This window comes from Salmo trutta, unplaced genomic scaffold, assembly GCF_901001165.1.
Source record: "Salmo trutta unplaced genomic scaffold, fSalTru1.1, whole genome shotgun sequence".
Classification (NCBI taxonomy): domain Eukaryota; kingdom Metazoa; phylum Chordata; class Actinopteri; order Salmoniformes; family Salmonidae; genus Salmo; species Salmo trutta.
This window is the reverse complement of record NW_021822898.1, coordinates 57984-82165: the sequence shown is the minus strand read 5'-3', so window position 1 is coordinate 82165 and position 24182 is coordinate 57984. Positions and strand designations below refer to the sequence as shown.

General features: G+C 41.8%; 1 protein-coding gene across 1 annotated transcript; it reads right to left on the bottom strand.

Moving 5' to 3' along the window:
* Positions 1–8953: 8953 nt before the first annotated feature.
* LOC115186290 (trace amine-associated receptor 13c-like) lies at positions 8954–10011 on the bottom strand. Its single transcript, XM_029745961.1, has one exon. It carries the CDS (start codon positions 9957–9959, stop codon positions 8997–8999), a length of 963 nt encoding a protein of 320 aa, XP_029601821.1. The 5' UTR covers positions 9960–10011; the 3' UTR covers positions 8954–8996.
* Between the last annotated feature and the right edge of the window lie 14171 nt (positions 10012–24182).

The window sequence follows — 24182 nt, the reverse complement described above, 5'->3', positions numbered from 1 at the left end:
GTATACCCAATCATGTGCAATAGATAGATTAAGGCCTAACAAGTGTATTTCCTTATATTACTGTAACTCAGTAAAATCTTGTGTTTATATTTTTGTTCAGTATAGAATAAGTTAAGTTATCCCTCTGTCACAGATTGTGAATTATACTGCCTTCCTCTGGCCACTGTACATACTGAAAGCAATCCCTGTCCTCTGTTTCACTCTGCAGGAAAACCTTTAAAATATCTAGCTCTTTACTCCAGCACATTGGATATGAGGTCAAATGTTTAGTATGAGGCGACATTATAGAATGTCACATTTTATTTGAGGGTATTTTCATACATACAGTGCATTCAGAAAGTATTCATTCCACTTGACTTTTTCCACATTTTGTTACATTACAGCACTATTGTAACGTGTGTCGTAATGATTGGACCAAAACGCAGCGGGAAAGTGTATACTCATCTTCTTTTTTAATTGTGAAGAAGGAAAAACAAACAACGTATACAAAAACAAACGAACGACATTAAACAGTCCCGTCAGGTGCAACATACACTAAACAGGTAGTAACTACCCACAAATCCCATGACAAAACACCCCTCTTAAATAAGACCTTCAATTAAACATAGAAATAGAAAGACTAGACTAGAACATAGAAATACACTAACATAGAACATAGACCAAAAACCCCGGAACACTCTAAACAAATACCCCTCTTACATAATACATAGCCCAACATACCCCGAACCACATAAAACAAACAGCCCCTGCCACGTCCTGACCAAACTACAATAACAAATAACCCCTTTACTGGTCAGAATGTGACAGTACCCCCCCAAAGGTGCAGACCCCGGATGCACATAAAAAAATATAAAAAAAATAACCCTAAATCAAAACAATCCCAAACTAAAGGGAGGGAAGGGAGGGTGGCCACCGTCACCGACGGTTCATGTGCTACACCCCCCACCCCTCCCCAACCCACCTATTGTGGAGGTGGCTCAGGCTCCGGCCTTACTCCCCCACCTAACCTGTCCACCCCAGCTAAATAATTATTCACTGTTACCCTTCCCGAAGTCTCTGGGCTATGGCGCATCGCTGAAGACCTCGGGCTGATATGCATTGCTGGAGACCTCAGGCTGATGAGCGTCGCTGGAGACCTCGGGCTGATGAGCGTCGCTGGAGACCTCGGGCTGATGAGTGTCGCAGGAGACCTCGGGCTGATGAGCGTCGCTGGAGACCTCGGGCTGATGAGTATAGCTGAAGGCTCAGGGCTGAAGAGCGTAGCTGAATGCTCAGGTCTGAAGAGCATAGCTGAAGGCTTAGGGCTGAAGAGCGTAGCTGAAGGCTCAGGACTGTAGGCCGTCTCACTCGGTTCCGGACTGTAGGCCGTCTCACTCGGTTCCGGACTGTAGGCCGTCTCACTCGGTTCCGGACTGTAGGCCGTCTCACTCGGTTCCGGACTGTAGGCCGTCTCACTCGGTTCCGGACTGTGGGCCATCTCTAGGCGGGGCACTGTCGCCGGACACTCTGGACGGGGCACTGTCGCCGGACACTCTGGACGGGGCACTATTGCCGGACACTCTGGACGGGGAACTGTCGCCGGACACTCTGGACGGGGCACTGTCGCTGGACACTCTGGACGGGGCACTATTGCCGGACACTCTGGACGGGGCACTGTTGCCGGACACTCTGGACGGGGCACTATTGCCGGACACTCTGGACGGGGCACTGTTGCCGGAAGCTCTGGATGGGGACTGAGCACTAAAAGCCTGGTGCTTGGTGCTGGCTTTGGATATGCCAGACTAGGGACACGCACCACAGGGCTAGTGCGAGGAGCAGGAGTAGGACGAGCTGGACTGGGCTGACGCACTGGAGGCCTGGTGCGTGGGGCTGGTAGTGGAGGTACCAGACTGGAGACACGCACCTCAGGGCTAGTGCGAGGAGCGGGAACTGGATATACCGGACCGTGGAGGCGCACTGGCGGTCTCGAGCGCACCTCCTGCACAACCCGTCCTGGCTGGATGGAAATAGTAGCCCTGCACGAACGGAGTGCTGGCACAGGGCGAACTGGGCTGTGCAGAGGCCTGATGGTTGCCATGCGTGGAGCAGGCGTAGGGTAGCCTGGGCCTAGGAGACGCACTGGTGGCCAGATGCGCTGTGCAGGCATCCTCCTTCCAGGCTGGATGCCCACTCTAGCACGGCACTTGCGAGGGGCTGGTATCGCTCGCACCGGACTGTGCATGCACATGGGCGAGATCGTGCGCACTTCCGCATACATCGGCGCTCTCCACTCCACATGCTCCCCATAATAAGCACGGGGAGTTGGCTTAGGGCTCACCCTTGGCCCCAGCCAAACTACCCGTGTGCCCCCCCCCAAAACATTTCCTGGGGGTTCCTCTCGTGCTTCCGTATCGGCGCGTATATAGCCTCATACCGGCGTCGCTCTGCCTTGGCTGCCTCTATCTCCTCCGGTGGGCAACAGTATTCCCCAGCCTGGTGCCATGGTCCAGCCCCGTCCAGAATTTCCTCCCATGTCCACGATTCCCTGTAGTCCACATAATTCCTCTCCAGCTCCTTATCCCACTGCTTGGTCCGTTGGAAGTGGGAAGTTCTGTAACGCGTGTCGTAATGATTGGACCAAAACGCAGCGGGAAAGTGTATACTCATCTTCTTTTTTAATTGTGAAGAAGGAAAAACAAACAACTTATACAAAAACAAATGAACAACACTAAACAGTCCCGTCAGGTGCAACATACACTAAACAGGAAGTAACTACCCACAAATCCCATGACAAAACACCCCTCTATAAGACCTTCAATTAAACATAGAAATAGAAAGACTAGACAAGAACATAGAAATACACTAACATAGAACATAGACCAAAAACCCCGGAACACTCTAAACAAACACCCCTCTTACATAATACATAGCCCAACACACCCCAAACCACATAAAACAAACACCCCGTGCCACGTCCTGACCAAACTACAATAACAAATAACCCCTTTACTGGTCAGAACGTGACAACTATTTTAAAATGTATTAAAACTGTTTTTTAGAATTTTTTGCAAATGTATTACAAATAAAAACAGAAATACTGATGAAACAAAAATTGAACTCTTTGGCCTGAATGCCAAGCGTCGCATCTGGAGGAAACCTGGCACCATCCCTATGGTGAAGCATGGTGGTGGCAGCATCATGCTGTTGGGATGTTTTTCAGTGGAAGGGACTGAGAGACTAGTCAGGTTAAAGGAAAAGATGAATGGAACAAAGTACAGAGAGATCCTTTATCTCAATCACGGACTACAAATGAAAACCAGCCCCGTCGCGGACCACGATGTTCTGCTCCAAGACAGACTAAACAACTTCTTTGCTTGCTTTGAGGAGAATACAGTGCCAAACTCATGTCCTCCAGGACACCTACAGTACCCGATGTCACAGGAAGGCCAAAAAGATAATCAAGGACATCAACCACCCGAGCCACGGCCTGTTCACCCCGCTATCATCCGGAAGGCGAGATCAGTACAGGTGCATCAAAGCTGGGAGTGAGAGACTTAAAAACAGCTTCTATCTCAAGGCCATCAGACTGTTAAATACCCATCACAATCCGACTACCACCCGGTTACTCAACTCTGCACCTTAGAGGATGCTGCCCTACAGTCTGTACAAAGACATGTAATCACTGGTTACTTTAATAATGGAACACTAGTCACTTTTATATTGCTTACATACTGCTTTACTCATCTCATATGTATATATACTGTATTCTACTGTATTTTTTGTCAGTACTACTCAGACATTGCTTGTCCAAATATGTATATATTTCTTAATTCCATTATTTTACTTTTAGATTTGTTTGTATTGTTGTGAATTTTAAGATAATACTGCACTGTTGGAGCTAGGAAGTAAAACATTTCACTACACTCGCAATAACGTCTGCTAAATAAGTTTGTGTGAACTATAAAATGTGATTTTGATTTGATTTTGTTGTGCATTAAAGGTAGTAGTAACCCTTTAAAAGTAATGTTCAGTTAATTTATGTATTTATATATTGCTTCCTTTACCCTGTAAGCAGTCTATGAACTGCTCTTAGTCTATGCCACTCTGACATTGCTCATCCATATATTCTTATATTCTTAATTACTTAGATTTGTTTGTATTAGGTATTTGTTGTGGAGTTGTTAGATATTACTTGTTAGATATTGCTGCACAGTCAGAACTAGATGCATAAGCATTTAGCAACACCCGCAATAACACCTGCTAAACACGTTTTTGACCAATAAAATTGTATTTTATTTGATACAAATGAGTGCAATCAGTCACTTCCTAGAAACAAGAATGCTATAATTTTCAGACAAACACATTACTTCCTTCAGCACACTATTACAACAGTGTGACTGTTTTGGAATAAAATGTTCAATATATTTCCTTTAACATCCTCTGTGTTGTGTGCTTATTGTTTAACCATTGATATGCTCTAGGTCATTTTGAGAACTTAAGGAGCATCAGGTACTGCTGGAATGTCTACCAATAGCATGTCCATCTTTTTGTGATGAATTCCACTAGTCGCAGTTCAAAACATTTATAAAGTATTATAAAGTATGAATAGTCCTCACTTTAGATTAGGGACTGCAAAACTACTTTACTAATGATCAGTAAATGGTTTATAAGAATATTTATTAAACATCTGATGAATGATCTCCTGAATCATTATTACATAATATAAAAGTTGTTTATAAATGTGTGAATAAATTTCTTACAAAAATAAATATGGGAGAAATGATAATTAAATTATGAATAAACGATTCACTAATCCATAAATGTTGTGGATCTTAATGTTTTTCCTCATAATCCTGGATTATCGGACCACCATTTTATTGCGTTTACAATTTCAACAAATAATCTGCTCAGACCCAAACCAAGGAAGATTAAAAGTTGTGCTATAAATTCTCAGACAACCCAAAGATTCCTTGATGCCCTTCCAGACTCCCTCTGCCTACCCAAGGACGTCAGAGGACAAAAATCAGTTAACCACCTAACCGAGGAACTCAATTTAACCTTGCGCAATACCCTAGATGCAGTTGCACCCCTAAAAATTAAAAACATCTGTCATAAAAAACTAGCTCCCTGGTATACAGAAAATACACGAGCTCTGAAGCAAGCTTCCAGAAAATTGGAACGGAAATGGCGCCACACTAAACTGGAAGTCTTCCGACTAGCTTGGAAAGACAGTACCGTGCAGTATCGAAGAGCCCTCACTGCTGCACGATCATCCTATTTTTCCAACTTAATTGAGGAAAATAAGAACAATCCGAAATTACTTTTTGACACTGTCGCAAAGCTAACTAAAAAGCAGCATTCGCAAATGGAGGATGGCTTTCACTTCAGCAGTAATAAATGTATGAACTTCTTTGAGGAAAAGATCATGATCATTAGAAAGCAAATTACGGACTCCTCTTTAAATCTGGGTATTCCTCCAGGGCTCCATTGTCCTGAGTCTGCACAACTCTGCCAGGACCTAGGATCAAGGGAGATACTAAAGTGTTTTAGTACTATATCTCTTGACATAATGATGAAAATAATCATGGCCTCCAAACCCTCAAGCTGCATACTGGACCCTATTCCAACTAAACTACTGAAAGAGCTGCTTCCTGTGCTTGGCCCTCCTATGTTGAACATAATAAACGGCTCTCTATCCACCGGATGTGTACCAAGCTCACTAAAAGTGGCAGTAATAAAGCCTCTCTTGAAAAAGCCGAATCTTGACCCAGAAATTATAAAAAACTATCGGCCTATATCGAATCTTCCATTCCGCTCAAAAAATTTTGAAAAAGTTGTTGCGCAGCAACTCACTGCCTTCCTGAAGACAAACAATGTATACGAAACGCTTCAGTCTGGTTTTAGACCCCATCATAGCACTGAGACTGCACTTGTGAAGGTGGTAAATGACCTTTTAATGACGTCAGACCGAGGCTCTGCATCTGTCCTCATGCTCCTAGATCTTAGTGCCGCTTTTGATACCATCGATCACCACATTCTTTTGGAGAGATTGGAAACCCAAATTGGTCTACATGGACAAGTTCTGGCCTGGTTTAGATCTTATCTGTCAGAAAGATATCAGTTTGTCTCTGTGAATGGTTCGTCCTCTGACAAATCAATTGTAAATTTCGGTGTTCCTCAAGGTTCCGTTCTAGGACCACTATTGTTTTCACTATATATTTTACCTCTTGGGGATGTCATTCGAAAACATAATGTTAAATTTCACTGCTATGCGGACGACACACAGCTGTACATTTCAATGAAACGTGGTGAAGCCCCAAAATTGCCCTCGCTAGAAGCCTGTGTTTCAGACATAAGGAAGTGGATGGCTGTAAATTTTCTACTTTTAAACTCGGACAAAACAGAGATGCTTGTCCTAGGTCCCAAGAAACAAAGAGATCTTCTGTTGAATCTGACAATTAATCTGGATGGTTGTACAGTCGTCTCAAATAAAACTGTGAAGGACCTTGGCGTTACTCTGGACCCTGATCTCTCTTTTGAAAAACATATCAAGACTGCTTCAAGGACAGCTTTTTTCCATCTACGTAACATTGCAAAATCAGAAACTTTCTGTCCAAAAATGACGCAGAAAAATTAATCCATGCTTTTGTTACTTCTAGGCTCGACTACTGCAATGCTCTACTTTCCGGCTACCCGGATAAAGCACTAAACAAACTTCAGTTAGTGCTAAATACGGCTGCTAGAATCCTGACTAGAACCAAAAAATTTGATCATATTACTCCAGTGCTAGCCTCCCTACACTGGCTTCCTGTTAAGGCAAGGGCTGATTTCAAGGTTTTACTGCTAACCTACAAAGCATTACATGGGCTTGCTCCTACCTATCTTTCCGATTTGGTCCTGCTGTACATACCTACACGTACGCTACGGTCACAAGACGCAGGCCTCCTAATTGTCCCTAGAATTTCTAAGCAAACGGCTGGAGGTAGGGCTTTCTCCTATAGAGCTCCATTTTATGGAATGGTCTGCCTACCCATGTGAGAGACGCAGACTCAGTCTCAACCTTTAAGTCTTTACTGAAGACTTATCTCTTCAGTAGGTCCTATGATTAAGTATAGTCTGGCCCAGGAGTGTGAAGGTGAACGGAAAGGCTGGAGCAACGAACCGCCCTTGCTGTCTCTGCCTTGTCGGTTCCCCTCTTCCCACTGGGATTCTCTGCCTCTAACCCTTTTACAGGGGCTGAGTCACTGACTTACTGGTGTTCTTCCATGCCGTCCATGGGAGGGGTGCGTCACTTGAGTAGGTTGAGCCACTGACGTGGTCTTCCTGTCTGGGTTGGCGCCCCCACCCCCTTGGGTTGTGCCGTGGCGGAGATCTTTGTGGGCTATACTCGGCCTTGTCTTCGGACGGTAAGTTGGTGGTTGTAGATATCCCTCTAGTGGTGTGGGGGCTGTGCTTTGGCAAAGTGGGTGGGGTTATTTCCTGCCTGTTTGGCCCTGTCCGGGGGTATCATCAGATGGGGCCACAGTGTCTTCTGATCCCTCCTGTCTCAGCCTCCAGTATTTATGCTGCAGTAGTTTATGTGTCGGGGGGCTAGGGTCAGTCTGTTACATCTGGAGTATTCTCTTGTCTTATCCGGTGTCCTGTGTGAATGTAAATATGCTCTCTCTAATTCTCTCTTTCTCTCTTTCTTTCTTTCTCTCGGAGGACCTGAGCCCTAGGACCATGCCTCAGGACTACCTGGCATGATGACTCCTTGCTGTCCCCAGTCCACCTGGCCATGCTGCTGCTCCAGTTTCAACTGTTCTGCCTGCGGCTACGGAACCCTGACCTGTTCACCGGACGTGCTTGTTGCACCCTCGACAACTACTATGATTATTATTATTTGACCATGCTGGTCATTTACGAACATTTTAACATCTTGACCATGTTCTGTTATAATATCCACCCGGCACAGCCAGAAGAGGACTGGCCACCCCTCATAGCCTGGTTCCTCTCTAGGTTCTTCCTAGGTTTTTGGCCTTTCTCAGGAGTTTTTCCTAGGGAGTTTTTCCCAGCCACCGTGCTTCTTTCACATGCATTGCTTGCTGTTTGGGGTTTTAGGCTGGGTTTCTGAACAGCACTTTGAGATTTCAGCTGATGTACGAAGGGCTATATAAATAAATTTGATTTGATTTGATTTGAAAAGCTATTTAGTGTGTTACCCAATCTCTATATTCATTCAGAGTGAACAGTATCTGAGAAAGCTGCTCTGGTGTGACCCCTGACCTGGCAGCAGTGGTGTTGTGAGAGTAGTGGTAGTGTTCATACCCAGTATGTTGAGGTTCAAGTGTCTGCTGTGGTCTCCTGCTCTGTTGTGTAGAATAATTAATGTAAATATTGTAGTAGTTCCTTATAAATGTGAGAATACCTAGCTGAATAACATTTTGCAAATGTGGGCTTAATCTTAAAAGGTGAGCAAACTGTAAATTCCTTACAAATGGTTTATTACTGAATGCTATTAAAAAGTGTTACCCATAATTGCATATTCTTACATTTTACCTTCAACTACTTACACAATGCAGAATTTATTCAGACCTGGACATTATCTGATATCAAGCAGTATTGTACATTTCAACTTTAATACACTTGATGAAGATGTGTCACAATTGAGCCACTAGAGGGAGATGTTAAACAACATATAGAACGACTCATTACGTCCTCGGAATGTACTATTAGAATACTTACTATTTATCATTAAGTAACACGGAACAACTACAGCCTTAGGTATTTGGAGTACACAATCCACAATGACTACAATGTCCTTTATAAAACAAGCTTATGCCTTCTTATGCCTTCACCAACTCATTCTAATCCAATCAAGACAAATCATTCTGTATCAACACCACATGTATCTATGATGACAACACTCAGATAAGTAATGTCAGTGTATTGCTACATGAAATAAATAATTACAACAATTGTAGAACAAAACTATATCAAACCTATGTTTGCCAACCTAGGGAATAAAATTATAGGATCTATGAACGTCTTATCTTCAAAGTTAATAAAAGTTTAGCTGTCACTTTAAACCATGGATAAAAGAAAGCATAAATGATTGGATTTATTAAGGAATTAACAAGTGGCAGAAAAGTGTTGAAATATGATAAGAAATTGTCAACTAATAAAGGGAAAAAAAAGTAAATAAATAGAGTTGGAATCCAACAAATGAAATAGGTGAAAACAACAATAGCTAGAGTTTTTGTTGCTTTTCTCTCAGACTTATTTGCCTGTACAGTTTTAACACCAGACACACTGGCAGCCTCTTTTGAAAATACCTTTCTGGCCTGTGATCTGGCCACCACAAAGATTTTCATATAAAGTGTTATAATAATAGAGCACGGGACAACCATTGTAAATAGAATGTCAATTATATTAACCCAGATTATTCCTTCAACAATAAAACATTCTTTCAAACAACTACTGGGTACCTGCACATTTACAAAGATTTCTATATTAGCAGCACGGTATATGATACAACAACACCAGGTAATGGATATACAACACATAATTCTTGTTGTTCTTATTTTAGAGTGGTACAATAAGGGATCACACACAGCAACATAGCAGTCAATAGATATCAAGACCAAATTGCCCAGAGATAAAGAAGTACATAAACAAGTAATGTAGACATGAAACACACAGAAGTATTTCCCAAAATCCCAGCATGATTCCATTATTGCAACAGTCGTTACTGGTATCACAATCAGTCCCACCAGGAGATCTGCCACAGCCAGAGAGAGGATGAGCAGGTTGGTTGGAGTGTGGAGCTGCTTGAAGTGAGAGATGGAGATGATCACCAGTACGTTCAAAAATACTGTAACTGCTGAAATCAATGAGAAGAAGATGTACAGTGTTATGTAGATAGATGTCGATAGCAAAGCCTTTCTGCAAGAAGAGTTTCTGTCTTGAAAACAATATTGAACATCTTCATGTTTCTCCATTTGTAATTAAAGGTAAAAATGCTGAGGTCCTTCTCCTGCTTGGTCCTGTGTGTGACCCTGTCAGGTCAGCCTTCTGATAAGCTCTGAGCTCTGCCTCTCTATTTATCCCTGAGTTACAGACAGAAACTCCACTCCCCAGAGTCACACACACACACAGGTTTATTTGAACAGTGAGAGACAGAATAACAACAAAAATATCCAGAAAAACGCATGTCAAAAATGTTATAAAATGATTTGCATTTTAATGAGGGAAATAAGTATTTGACCCCTCTGCAAAACATGCCTTAGTACTTGGTGGCAAAACCCTTGTTGGCAATCACAGAGGTCAGACGTTTCTTGTAGTTGGCCACCAGGTTTGCACACACCTCAGGAGGGATTTTGTCCCACTCCTCTTTGCAGATCTTCTCCAATTCATTAAGGTTTCGAGGCTGACATTTGGCAACTCGAACCTTCAGCTCCCTCCACAGATTTTTTATGGGATTAAGGTCTGGAGACTGGCTAGGCCACTCCAGGACCTTAATGTGCTTCTTCTTGAGCCACTCCTTTGTTGCCTTGGCCGTGTGTTTTGGGTCATTGTCATACTGGAATACCCATCCGCGACCCATTTTCAATGCCCTGGCTGAGGGAAGGAGGTTCTCACCCAAGATTTGACAGTACATGGCCCCGTCAAATGATGCGGTGAAGTTGTCCTGTCCTCTTAGCAGAAAAACACCCCCAAAGCATAATGTTTCCACTTCCATGTTTGACGGTGGAGATGGTGTTCTTGGGGTCATAGGCAGCATTCCTCCTCCTCCAAACACGGCGAGTTGAGTTGATGTCAAAGAGCTCCATTTTGGTCTCATCTGAACACAACACTTTCACCAGTTGTCCTCTGAGTCATTCAGATATTCATTGGCAAACTTCAGACGGGCATGTATGTGTATGCTTGAGCAGGGGGACCTTGCGAGCGCTGCAGGATTTCAGTCCTTCATGGTGTAGTGTGTTACCAATTGTTTTCTTGGTGACTATGGTCCCAGCTGCCTTGAGATAGTTGACAAGATCCTCCCGTGTAGTTCTGGGCTAATTCCTCACCGTTCTTATGATCATTGCTACTCCACGAGGTGAGATCTTGCATGGAGCCCCAGGCCGAGGGATGTTGACAGTTCTTTTGTGTTTCTTCCATTTGCGAATAATCGCACCAAATGTTGTCAACTTCTCACCAAGCTGCTTGGCGATGGTCTTGTAGCCCATGCCAGCCTTGTGTATTTCTACAATCTTGTCCCTGACATCCTTGGAGAGCTTTTTGGTCTTGGCCAAGGTGGAGAGTTTGGAATCTGATTGATTGCTTCTGTGGACAGGTGTCTGTTATACAGGTAACAAGCTGAGATTAGGAGCACTCCCTTTAAGAGTGTGCTCCTAATCTCAGCTCGTTACCTGTATAAAAGACACCTGGGAGCCAGAAATCTTTCTGATTGAGAGGGGGTCAAATACTTATTTCCCTCATTAAAATGCAAATCAATTCATAACATTTTTGACATGCATTTTTCTGTTTTTTTTGTTGTTATTCTGTCTCTCACTGTTCAAATAAACCTACCATTAAAATTATAGACTGATCCTTTCTTTGTCAGTGGGCAAACGTACAAAATCAGCAGGGGATCAAATACTTTTTTCCCCCACTGTATATACAGTGAGTCCAAATGAGGTAAGATAAGGGAGTTAAGGCAATAAATGGGCCATGGTGGCGAAGTAATTACAATATAGCAATTAAACACTGGAATGGTAGATGTGCAGAAAATGAATGTGCAAGTAGAGATACTGGGGTGCAAAGGAGCAAGATAAATAAATAAATACAGTATGGGGATGAGGTAGATAGATGGGCTGTTTACAGATGAGCTATGTACAGGTGCAGTGATCTGTGAGCTGCTCTGACAGCTGGTGCTTAAAGCTAGTGAGGGAGATATGAGTCTCCAGCTTCCGTGATTTTTGCAGTTCGTTCCAGTCATTGGCAGAAGAGAACTGGAAGGAAAGGCGACCAAAGGAGGAATTGGCTTTGGGGGTGACCAGTGACGTATACCTGCTGGAGCTACGAGTGGGTGCTGCTATGGTGACCAGTGAGCTGAGATAAGGCAGGGCTTTACCTAGCAGAGACTTGTAGATAACCTGTAGCCAGTGGGTTTGGCGACGAGTATGAAGCGAGGGCCAACCAACGAGAGCGTACAGATCACAGTGGTGGGTAGTGTATGGGGCTTTGGTGACAAAACAGATGGCACTGTGATAGACTGCATCCAATTTGTTGAGTAGAGTGTTGGAGGCAATTTTATAGATGACATCGCCGAAGTCGAGGATTGGTAGGATGGTCAGGTTTACGAAGGTATGTTTGGCAGCATGAGTGAAGGATGCTTCGTTGTAATATAGGAAGCCGATTCTAGATTTAATTTTGGATTGGAGATGCTTAATGTGAGTCTGGAAGGAGAGTTTACAGTCTAACCAGACACCTATGTATTTGTAGTTGTCCAAGTATTCTAAGTCAGAGCCGTCCATAGTAGTGATGCTGGACAGGCGGGCAGGTGCGGGCATTGATCGATTGAATAGCATGCATTTAGTTTTACTTGCATTTAAGTGCATTTGGAGGCCACAGAAGGAGAGTTGTATGGCACTGAAGCTCATCTGGAGGTTAGTTAACACAGTGTCCAAAGAAGGGCCAGAAGTATACAGAATGGTGTCGTCTGCGTAGAGGTGGATCAGAGAATCACCAGCAGCAAGAGTGACATCATTGATGTATACAGAGAAGAGAGTCGGCCCGAGAATTGAACCCTGTGGCACCCCCATAGAGACTGCCAGAGGTCCAGACAACAGGCCCTCCGATTTGACACACTGAACTCTATCAGAGAAGTAGTTGGTAAACCAGGCGAAGCAATCATTTGAGAAACCAAGGCTGTCGAGTCTGCCAATAAGAATGTGGTGATTGACAGAGTCGAAAACCTTGGCCAGGTCGATGAATACGGCTGCACAGTAATGTCTCTTATTGATGGCAGTTATGATATCGTTTAGGTCCTTGAGTGTGGCTGAGGTGCACCCATGACCAGCTCTGAAAGCGGATTGCATAGCGGAGAAGGTACGGTGGGATTCGAAATGGTCAGTAATCTGTTTGTTAACTTGGCTTTCGAAGACCTTAGAAAGACAGGGTAAGGTAGATATAGGTCTGTAGCAGTTTGGGTCTAGAGTGTCACCCCCTTTGAAGAGGGGGATGATTGCGGCAGCTTTCCAATCTTTGGGAATGTCAGACGTTACGAAAGAAAGGTTGAACAGGCTAGTAATAGGGGTTGGAACAATTTCAGCAGATAATTTTAGAAAGAGAGGGTCCAGATTGTCTAGCCTGGCTGATTTGTAGGGGTCCAGCTTTTGCAGCTCTTTCAGAACATCAGCTATCTGGATTTGGGTGAAGGAGAAATGGTGGGGGATTTGGCGGGTTGCTGTGGAGGGTGCAGGGCTGTTGACCGGGGTAGGGGTAGCTAGGTGAAAAGCATGGCCAGCCGTAGAGAAATGCTTATTGAAATTCTCAAATATAGTGGATTTATTGGTGGTAACAGTGTTTCCTAGCCTCAGAGCAGTGGGCAGCTGGGAGGAGGTGCTCTTATTCTCCATGGACTTTACAGTGTCCCAGAACTTTTTTGAGTTTGTACTACAGGATGCAAATTTCTGTTTGAAAAAGCTAGCCTTAGCTTTCCTAACTGCCTGTGTATATTTGTTCCTAACTTCCCTGAAAAGTTGCATATCACGGGGGCTATTCGATGCTAATGCAGAACGCCACAGGTTGTTTTTGTGCTGGTCAAGGGCAGACAGGTCTGGAGTGAACCAAGGACTATATCTATTCCTAGTTCAACAATTTTTGAATGGGTCATGCTTATTTAAGATGGTGAGGAAGGCACTTATAAAGAATAACCAGGCATCATCTACTGACAGGATGAGGTCAATGTCATTCCAGGATACCCCGGCAAGGTCGATTAGAATGGCCTGCTCGCAGAAGTGTTATAGGGAGCGTTTGACAGTGATGAGGGGTGGTCGTTTGGATGGAGACCCATTACGGATGCAGGCAATGAGGCAGTGACCACTAAGATCTTGATTGAAAACAGCAGATGTGTATTTGGAGGGCGAGTTAGTTAGGATGATATCTATGAGGGTGCCCGTGTTTACGGATTTGGGGTTGTACCTGGTAGGTTCATTGATAATTTGTGTGAGATTGAGGGCATCAAGCTTAGATTGTAGGATGGCCGGGGTGTTAAGCATGTCCCAGTTTAGGTCACCTAGTAGCACTAGCTCAGAAGATAGATGGGGGGCAATCATTTCACATATGGTGTTGAGGGCACAGCTGGGGGCAGAGGGTGGTCTATAGCAAGCGGCAACAGTGAGAGTCTTGTTTCTGGAAAGGTTCATTTTTAGAAGTAGAAGCTTGAATTGTTTGGGTACAGACTTGGATAGTAATACAGAACTCTGCAGGCTATCTTTGTAGTAGATTGCAATTCCACCCCCTTTGGCAGTTCTATATTGGCGGGAAATGTTATAGTTAGGGATGGAGATTTCAGGGTTTTTGGTGGTTTTCCTAAGCCAGGATTCAGACACGGCTAAGACATCCGGGTTGGCAGAGTGTTCTAAAGCAGTGAGTAAAACAAACTTAGGGAGTAGGCTTCTAATGTTAACATGCATGAAACCAAGGCTTTTACTGTTACAGAAGTCAACAAATGAGAGCACCTGGGGAGTGGGAGTGGAGCTAGGCACTGCAGGACCTGGATTAACCTCTACATCACCTGAGGAACAGAGGAGAAGTAGGATAAGGGTACGGCTAAAGGCTATACGAGCTGGCCGTCTAGCACGTTCAGAACAGAGAGTAAAGGGAGCAGGTTTCTGGGCATGGTAGCATAGATTCAAGGCATAGTGTACAGACAAAGGTAAGGTAGGATGTGAGTACATTGTAGGTAAACCTAGGTAAACCTAGAATGATTCTTAGAGAGCATATTACATCAGCAAAAGTCGACCTGTGCTCTGTGACTGATGTCACTGGGACTATATTGTCTCTACCGGGTAAGTGGACAACTCTTTAATGATGTTAGTTTGACTTAAGTTTCTGACACCAGAGGGTCCTGTTATTACCTGTATGCAAGGCTCTGGAACAATGATGTTCAAAACTCTAAGGAATTCTACCAATTAAAGGTGTTGGAGACACACAAATGCTTTACTCCAGGGGCCTAATAAGGCCCCAAGACATCATAAACATTCAAAGTGAACCTAAGTACAGCTCTATTGTCATTTGTGTGAGTACAACTTCCATTAGGCCTCAGCACAACCCCCACCCCTAAACTAGTCTTCCCTGCACAGGTCAACAATCCCACCTCTGAATCATGACTCTGTCACAGGTGGGATCTGAACCGTGGTATCCTGAGTGGAAAACCAACATCTTAATCAATAGTCCAAGAGGAAAGTCCCTCTTGGACCGAGGGTGACACTGATTTTGAAGTACCATGCAGGGCTACCTCATCACGAGAGCATGAGTCTTACTCACCTCTGCTACACATTACACTGAAAAACTATCCTTAGTTATTTTTTTACTAGTCCAATGTTGATACAGTCCCACAATGATTTGTATGTCTGATGTCAACTTTTTAATAAATTGGACTTTCAAGAATCAAAGAGTCACCGGCCACATCATCATACAGTATGACGATTTCATTTGCATCATACAATATTTTGCAACATCATGATGATGTGGCTGTCGACACTTTGATTCTTGTTTTTGACATTTCCTTTTAAGTATTCTAATAGTACATTCCGAGGACGTCATGAGTCTTTTAATATGTTGTTTAACATCTCCCTCTAGTGGCTCAATTGTGACACAACGTCTTCATCAAGTGTAGTAAAGCTGAAATGTACTTACTGCATGTCAGATGACGTCCAAGTCTATCTCAATGGTGTATTGTGTAAGTAATTGATGGAAAAATGTAAGAATAAGCAATTATTTCTAACACTTTATAATAACATTCAGTAATAAACCATTTGTAAGGCATTTACAGTTTGCTCACCATTTAATATTAAGCCCACATTTGTGAAATGTTATTCAGCTAGGTATTCTCACATTTATAAGTAACTCCTACAGTATATACATTAATTATTCAATACAACAATGCAGGAGACCACAGTAGACACTTCAACCTCAAAATACTGGTTATGAACACTGCCACTACTCTCACTACATCACTGCTGCCAGGTCAGGGGTCACACCAGAGCAGCTCTCTCAAAAGCTGTTTAGTGTGAATGAAAAAAGGGTAACACACAAAATAGTTTATAATGTATTAGTAAATAGTTCATTCATAATTTTTCATTACTTCCATATTTATTTTGTAAGCTAGTTATTCACACATTTATAAACAACTTTTATAGTCTGTAATAATGATTCAGAAGACCACTCATAAGATGTTTAATAAATGTCTTTATAAACCATTTACTGGTCATTAAGGGCGGCAGAGTAGCCTAGTGGTTAGAGGGTTGGACTGGTAACCACAAGGTTGAAAGTTCGAATCCCCGAGCTGTCAAGGTACAAATCTGTCGTTCTGCCCCTGAACAAGGCGGTTAACCCACTGTTCCTAGGCCGTCATTGAAAATAAGAATTTGCTCTTAACTGACTTGCCTAGTTAAATTATTAAAGTAGTTTTGCAGTCCTTAATCTAAAGTGAGGACTATTCATACATTCTTAATACTTTATAAATCCTCTGCTCCTTAAGTTCTCAAAATTACCTAGAACATTTCAATGCTTAAACAACAAGCAATCAACACAGAGGATGTTTGTCACGACTTCCACCGAAGTCGGCTCCTCTCCTTGTTCGTTCGGCAATCGATGTCACCGGTTTTCTAGCCATCGCCACTCCATTTCTCATATTCCATTGGTTTTGTCTTGTTCCATAACACACCTGGTTTTCATTCCATAATTACTGCATGTATTTAGTCCTCTGTTTCCCCTCCATGTCATTGTGTGTAATTGTTTGTTTGTGATGTGGATTATTGTCGGGCGCTTTACGTTTGCCATGTTCCGTGTTTTTTGAACGTTATTGTTTTGATGTGCTGTATTTTGTGGAACGGAATTAAAGTGAGCCTGTTCACTACACTCTGCTCTCCTGCACTTGACTTCGCCTCCCGTACACACCCTTGACAATGTTAAAGGAAATATATTGAACATTTTATTCCAAAACAGTCACTCTGTTGTAGTAGTGTGCTGAAGGAAGTAACGTGTTTTGTCTGAAAATGATAACATTCTTGTTTCTAGGCTGTGACTGATTGCAGTCACTCATTAGAAATCAAATTAAATTGTAATGGTCAAAAACATGTGTTTAGCAGATCTTATTGCGGGTGTAGTGAAATGCTTATGCATCTAGTTCCGACAGTGCAGCAATATCTAACAAGTAATATCTAACAATTTCACAACAAATACCTAATACACACACATCTAAGTAAAAGGAATGGAATTAAGAATATATGAATATATGGATGAGCAATGTCAGAGTGGCATAGACTAAGAGCAGTTCATAGACTGCTTACAGGGTAAGGGAACAAATATATAAATACATCATTTAACTGAACATTACGTTTCAAGGTTTACTACCTTTAATACACAACAAAATCATTTCAAAATCACATTTTATTGGTCAAATACACATGTTTAGCAGATGTTATTGCAGGTGTAGTGAAATGCTTTTGTTCCTATCTCCAACAGTGTAGTAGTATCTAACAATTCACAATAATACACACAAATCAAAAAGTAAAAGAATGGAATTTAAAAATATATACACATTTTAGGACAAGCAATGTCTGAGTGGTATTGACAAAAAATACAGTAGAATACCGTATGTACATATGATATGGGTAAAATAGCATTAAATATTATTAAAGTGACTAGTGTTCCATTATTAAAGTGATCAGGGATTCCATGTCTATGTACACAGGGCAGCATCCTCTACGGTGCAGGGTTGAGTAACCGGGTGGTAGTCGGCCAGTGATGGCTATTTAACAGTCTCATGGCTTTGAGATGTATTTCAGTCTCTCGATCCCATCATTTATGCACCTGTACTGACCTCGCCTTCTGGATGATAGCGGGGTGAACAGGCCGTGGATCGGGTGGTTGATGGTCTTGATGATCTTTTTGCCCTTCCTGTGACATCGGGTACAGTTGGTGTCCTGGAGGGCAGGCAGTGTGCCCCCGGTGATACGTTGGGAAGACAGCACCAGCCTCTGGATAGCACTAATTATTTACTCAGTAACTTGCTGAAGCACCTTTGCCAGTGATTACAGGGTATGACGATACAAGCTTAGCACACCTGTATTTGGGGAGTTTCTCCCTCAGATTCATTTGCTTGCCTAGTTATAGCCTAATGTTAGCTGACTAACATTGAACCTGGTTAGTTAGCTACCTGCAGATTCATGCAGGATAGTAATGTCATGACTTGGGATTATGGTTCATTGTTAGCTGTTTTAACAAAAGACTCCACTATGCAAGTAACCATTTTAGGTGCGTTTGTAAATTCAGTCTGGCCATCTACTCCGATTTCAGAGCACTCTCGTCTGAGTGTGCCAGTGCGCAGAATAATTAATGAATTTACTCAACAACCGTTGAATATGGCCGGTGTCAGTAAATGTCCACAATTAAAGCATAGTTAAATTGTTACCAGCGGCACCGTTACAGTCACCAACGCTCTGGATAACATGAAAACAGCCTAACCAGCTCTACTAAGGTGAGTAAAATGCTCAGAGTTTGGGTGGGGGCTAAAGATTAGAGGATGTGAACGATGCTGAATGGGAGTAGACAAAGAACAGCTCTCCAGTAGGTCCCAAATATTCAAAGGCCATTTTCTCAAAAGTGAGATAACAAGAATATCAAATTTCAAAGCAGAATTTCTTTCTCATTGTTCCTCAAATGCAATGCATGATATACCATTTTGTAGCTCTGTGTCTCTGCTTTTATCCAATGTAAAAAACTCAATTTCAAATCTTGCTACGGAAAACCGAATCAAGGCGGTCGGTCACATATGTCGGTCCAGAATCAACACTGATGTATGATGATCCAGGATCAACACAGATATATGAAGATCCAGGATCAACACAGATATGAATATCCAGGATCAACACAGATATGAAGATTCAGGATCAACACAGATATGATATGATCCAGTGTCAATACAACTAAATAATGATCAAGGATCAACAGATATAATATGATCCAGGATCCACATAGACACATCTTACATGCTAAATGATTGTTTCACAAACGCAGCACTAATTTCACGACTTGAATCAGGCCTCTGATAAGGCCTTTCCAAGTTGTTTACCTAAAGTAGACATTCATTTGCTTTTTGAGATGTTACTACCTTCATACTGTAACCCTAATTACTGTATGTGAGTAATTTCAGGAAACTAGGCATATGTCACACTGCTTAACAGGAGAGGCATTTGAGTGTAATTTTTTATTTTTTTTAATCTAAATACATTTTTTTGACCAGAATTGTCTTCTGGAAAATGTGAACTTTCATGTGATTTAACAACAAAAGTGTATGCTACCTGTAAATGCGAACACAATTGTTCAATTAACTTTTTTAGGACAGGAGGCAGTATTCGGAAGTTTGGATGAGAAGCGTGCCCAAAGTAAACTTCCTGTTACTCAGGCCCAGAAGCTAGGATATGCATATAATTGGTAGATTTGGATAGAAAACACTCTCCAAAACTGTTAAAATAATGTCTGTGAGTATAACAGAACCGATATGGCAGGCAAAAACCTGAGGAAAATCTATCCAGGAAGTGGGACTTTTTGATGTGTCTAATTTTCAATTGAATGCCTATACAGTGTCCGTTGGGTTAGGACCTAGATTGCAGTTCATATGGCTTCCACTAGATGTCAACAGTCTTTAGACATTGTTTCAGGCTTGTATTCTGAAAAACGAGGATGAATGAGACCTTTCTTTCATTGGACTGTAGAATGAAACAGAGCTCCTTTGCACGCGTGACCGATAGCGCGCCCTTCGTTCTTTTTGCTTTCTATTGAAGACACTATTGTCCGGTTGAAATATTATCGATTATTTTGAAAATAAACAACCTGAGGATTAATTATAAATATTGTTTGACATGTTTCGACGAACTTTACCGGTACTATTAGGATGTATTCGTCTGCCTGTTGTGCCCGCCATTGAGCCAGTGGATTTCTGAACAAAACGCGCCAACAAAACAGAGTTTTTGGGACATAAAAAGGAACTTTAGCGAAAAAATGAACATTTATTGTGTAACGGGGACTCTTGTAAGTGCAACAAGATGAAGATCATCAATGGTAAGTGATTATTTTTCTTGCTATTTCTGACTCTTGTGACTCCTCTACTTGGCTTGAAAATGTTTGTATGCTTTTGTAAGCGGGGCGCTGTCCTCAGATAATCACATGGTGTGCTTTCGCCGTAAAGCCTTTTTGAAATCTAACACAGCAACTGGATTAACAAGAAGTTAAGCTTTATTTTGATGTATAACACTTGTATTTCTATGAATGTTAAATATTTATAATACCGAAATTTGAATTTGGCGCTCTGCAATTTTACCGAATGTTGTCGAGGTGTGCCGCTAGCGGGACGCCTATCCTAATTAAGAGCTTTGTTGGTTTATCCACGGAAAAAGACATGAACCTTCCACCTAGCTATGATTGGCTGAGTTAATGAATGGGCTGGATATACCGAGAGATGAGTTTGGATTGGTCTACCATTTAGCATGCTTCTGTCTGTAACATGAGCTGCTTAGTATGTGTAGATAATCATTCCTACCGCTTTTTTTTTAAAAGATATCATGAAGAACTGCAAAAGTGTTGCTACTACTCTCCAGTTTCTGGAGGATGATCGTGCCATGTTGACTCTCTGATTCTGAAAATGAATCAGACGTTGAGGAAATCCCTCATTTAGGTAAAAACATGTTAATTGAACCAGACATTGTAGAGTCTTCTGATGATAGTGATGGAGAAGAAATGGCAATCAACAGTGTTGTTGTCACGAAAGAAGTTGACCAAGTTTTGAAATCAGTGGAATGCCCGGTGGAAGCAGAGTATGATAGCTAAATTCTGCCGTTTGATTGAGGATATGCAGAGGGGTTCAAAAAGAGAACACAGAAGGCTCTTGTATTAAACATCTGTCTCCAGATTACATCTTCAAACTAAGGGCAACCATGGCATCCATAACAGTAGAGGGGCAGGCGCTCATCCAAGTACTGTATATGGGTAAGAGTCCAGCTAGCTACATTTTCATATATTATACGTTTCTAATTTTGCCAGTAAGTAATTTTCATTCCAAATTAAAGCATCTGGTGAAGGCATGAAAGTCCGACGAGCCGGCTGTAGCAGGGGAGCCTGGCGATCTAGCTGAGGCATGAGAGCCTGACGAACCGGCGGAGGCAGGGGAGCTTGGCGATCTGTCTGAGGCATGAAAGCCTCTAGCGAAACCCGATGTCATTCCCACCCCCCCCAAAAAAACACTCCATGATGCTTCCCTTAGGGGAGGCGTCATTCTGTAACGGTGTGCGCTGAGAGTCAGGAAGCAAGTTCAGGGAGTGAGTGTTTTAATAAATAACACAACAAAATAAGAAACATGAACAATGCGCAGACATAAAACAAGAACAGAATCAATGACGCCTGGGGAAGGAACAAAAGGGAGTGACATATATAGGGAAGTAATGGAGTCCAGGTGAGTCTGATGGTGCGCAGGTGCGACCCATAACGAGCAGCCTGGTGACCTAGAGGCCGGAGAGGAAGCACACATGACATCTACATTCGGGTCTCCATGGAGTTGAGTAAATCTGTATTTAGTTCTCTCTCTAAAAAATTTTGGAAGGTTGATGATAAATGAGTTCACCGAGGTGTACAACTCTTTTGATTGATTGATTTAATAACTTGTTAGTAATTGACTGTGATGGTAATGATGTTCTACTGTAATGTACTTGTTATTGTATCTTGTGATTTTTTATTTATTTTTTTATTTATTTTTATTTTACTTATGGTCTCAGTTGGGCTCCCTGATTAAATTAAAGGTAATAAAATAATATATTTTAAAAGTTAAATGACTCATTTTCAGGCTATGTTGAAGCGTTATGTTCTAGGTGTGACTAATAGCCACTCAGATTGGAGAGGAGGCAGAGCGCATTAAGCTTTCCTGAACAACTGAACATGCCAGGAGCATATGTGGTCACATTATTATTGGACAACTTGGGAGAATGATTATCTGCAACAGACAGCGCATCTCAGTATGAGAAGTACAAATACAGCCTTTCTAGTCCTTATAAACTGTCGAGTGTAGACACATAACTGATCCAAATGGAATGAAACAAACACATCACAGGGCTTTTTTTTTTACGGAAAACCGTAGTGCATAAAGGAACTACCAAAACACAAGCAAGTAATGAGAACATTTGACTAGGATGGAAGAAATGATATAGTAAAACCTACAAAAGAACAAATGTAAATCAGGTAAAAAGCGCTGGACCCTTCCATATGCCCAATAAAAAAACACACAACATTCCCAAAATAAAAACATGCTTAGGACAACCCTCCTCCTACCCCAGTAAATTTCAAACTGTCCCTTACGTTAAAAGAACATTTCAATAAAAAATGACAACTCTTTTGGAATAATTCACTATTAGCCATTTAATCAAATCAGCCCTTCTCAACAGCTTCAACGACACCCCCTAAAACCTGGGCACAAGGACCACCTATAATACAAATCTTACTACTGTATTGTAACAGTAACCATACCTTGCAGAAAATCCTGGGATTGTTCCATGTAGTCAATGACTTCTTCTTCTACTTCTATGAATCTGTTGGCAGTTCATAAATTAACTGAAAATGTGCATAGCACCACCTACTGTGTCTGAACAGACATAAAGCTAAGATAGGTGGGATCATTTCCACCAGCAGTTATGGAATGTCTGCTGACCTGGATGGAATTATGTAATTCTTACTTAGCAAGTCCCACCCAGCTGACTATTTAAAAATGGTGAAAGCCCTCAATGGTACTGCTCATGCTATAACAGGCTTTGGGCCAAGAGGGCCCTCTATCCACTCGATGATCATCCAAGACAGCTGAGTTCCAGAAAACAGAGGGGACAGCTATTCTGAAGTTGCCTCTACCTGCATTTCTAGCTGTGTCTTCAGATGTAGAAGAGATACAGTAGTATGAGATCAACTGAAAACAAATGGTTCTATATGGTACCAAATAAGGGTTCCTTGTAACCATTGCGGATCCCTTTTTGGTGCTATATGGAACCATTTTTGAAGGCTCTACCCTTTACTGAATCCTGTTCTCAACCGGCTGGTAGAACATGTTTAGACAATGGATTTAGAAGTGGATATGAAACAAACCTTAAACCTGATTGGTCAACTCCCCCAGCCCTCCAGCATCAATTAACATCATTTGTTTTGTTTTTGGTTGCTGCAGTTCAGTGTTGTGAGACTCTAACTTTGCACATTCAGAGGGCTGTAATGAGATGTTGGATAAAAGGCAGGAATTCAATTGGTGAGGGATTAATATAGCACCATTCCTATTAGTAGAGACCTTGAATAGTAGGAATACGAAAATAAGTAGTCAAAATGTAAAAACGCTAAAAAACATGAATTGTCAAAAAATTTGCTTAACCAGGTGGTTGATATGTCAGTAAAAAGTACGGTGGACTAAGAATAGGTACATTTCGTTTTTATTAAAAATACTTATTTTGGTGAAAAATATGATTGAATTGTTGACAATACACTATATTAGGCAATATACATTGGTTTAACCACTTTTCATGACCCATCAGTATTAAGGTTGCATATAAAATAATGCGTAGAATAGTTATAAAAACTGCACTTTGTCATATTATTTCAAAATGTATAAAAACATGTTGGATACCTGGATTAACTGAAATGTAAGAAAATCAATACCACCTGAAAATGCATTCATTTAATACATACATATGTAATTAATATAATTTGTTCAAATTTGACATCAGTCAAAACAGTTATTAAAGGTTGCTTATGGCACCCTTCATAATGCACAGGTTTATGTCATATTTGACCTAGTGGGTTATGTAACATTTGGCGTTAATGGTTATGTCACACAGTTATGAACCCTTCATAGATAATGACATACTCTATAGATGATTTGTGACACATTTATGTAGCATTTATAAAGGCTTTATGAAGCCCTTATAAGC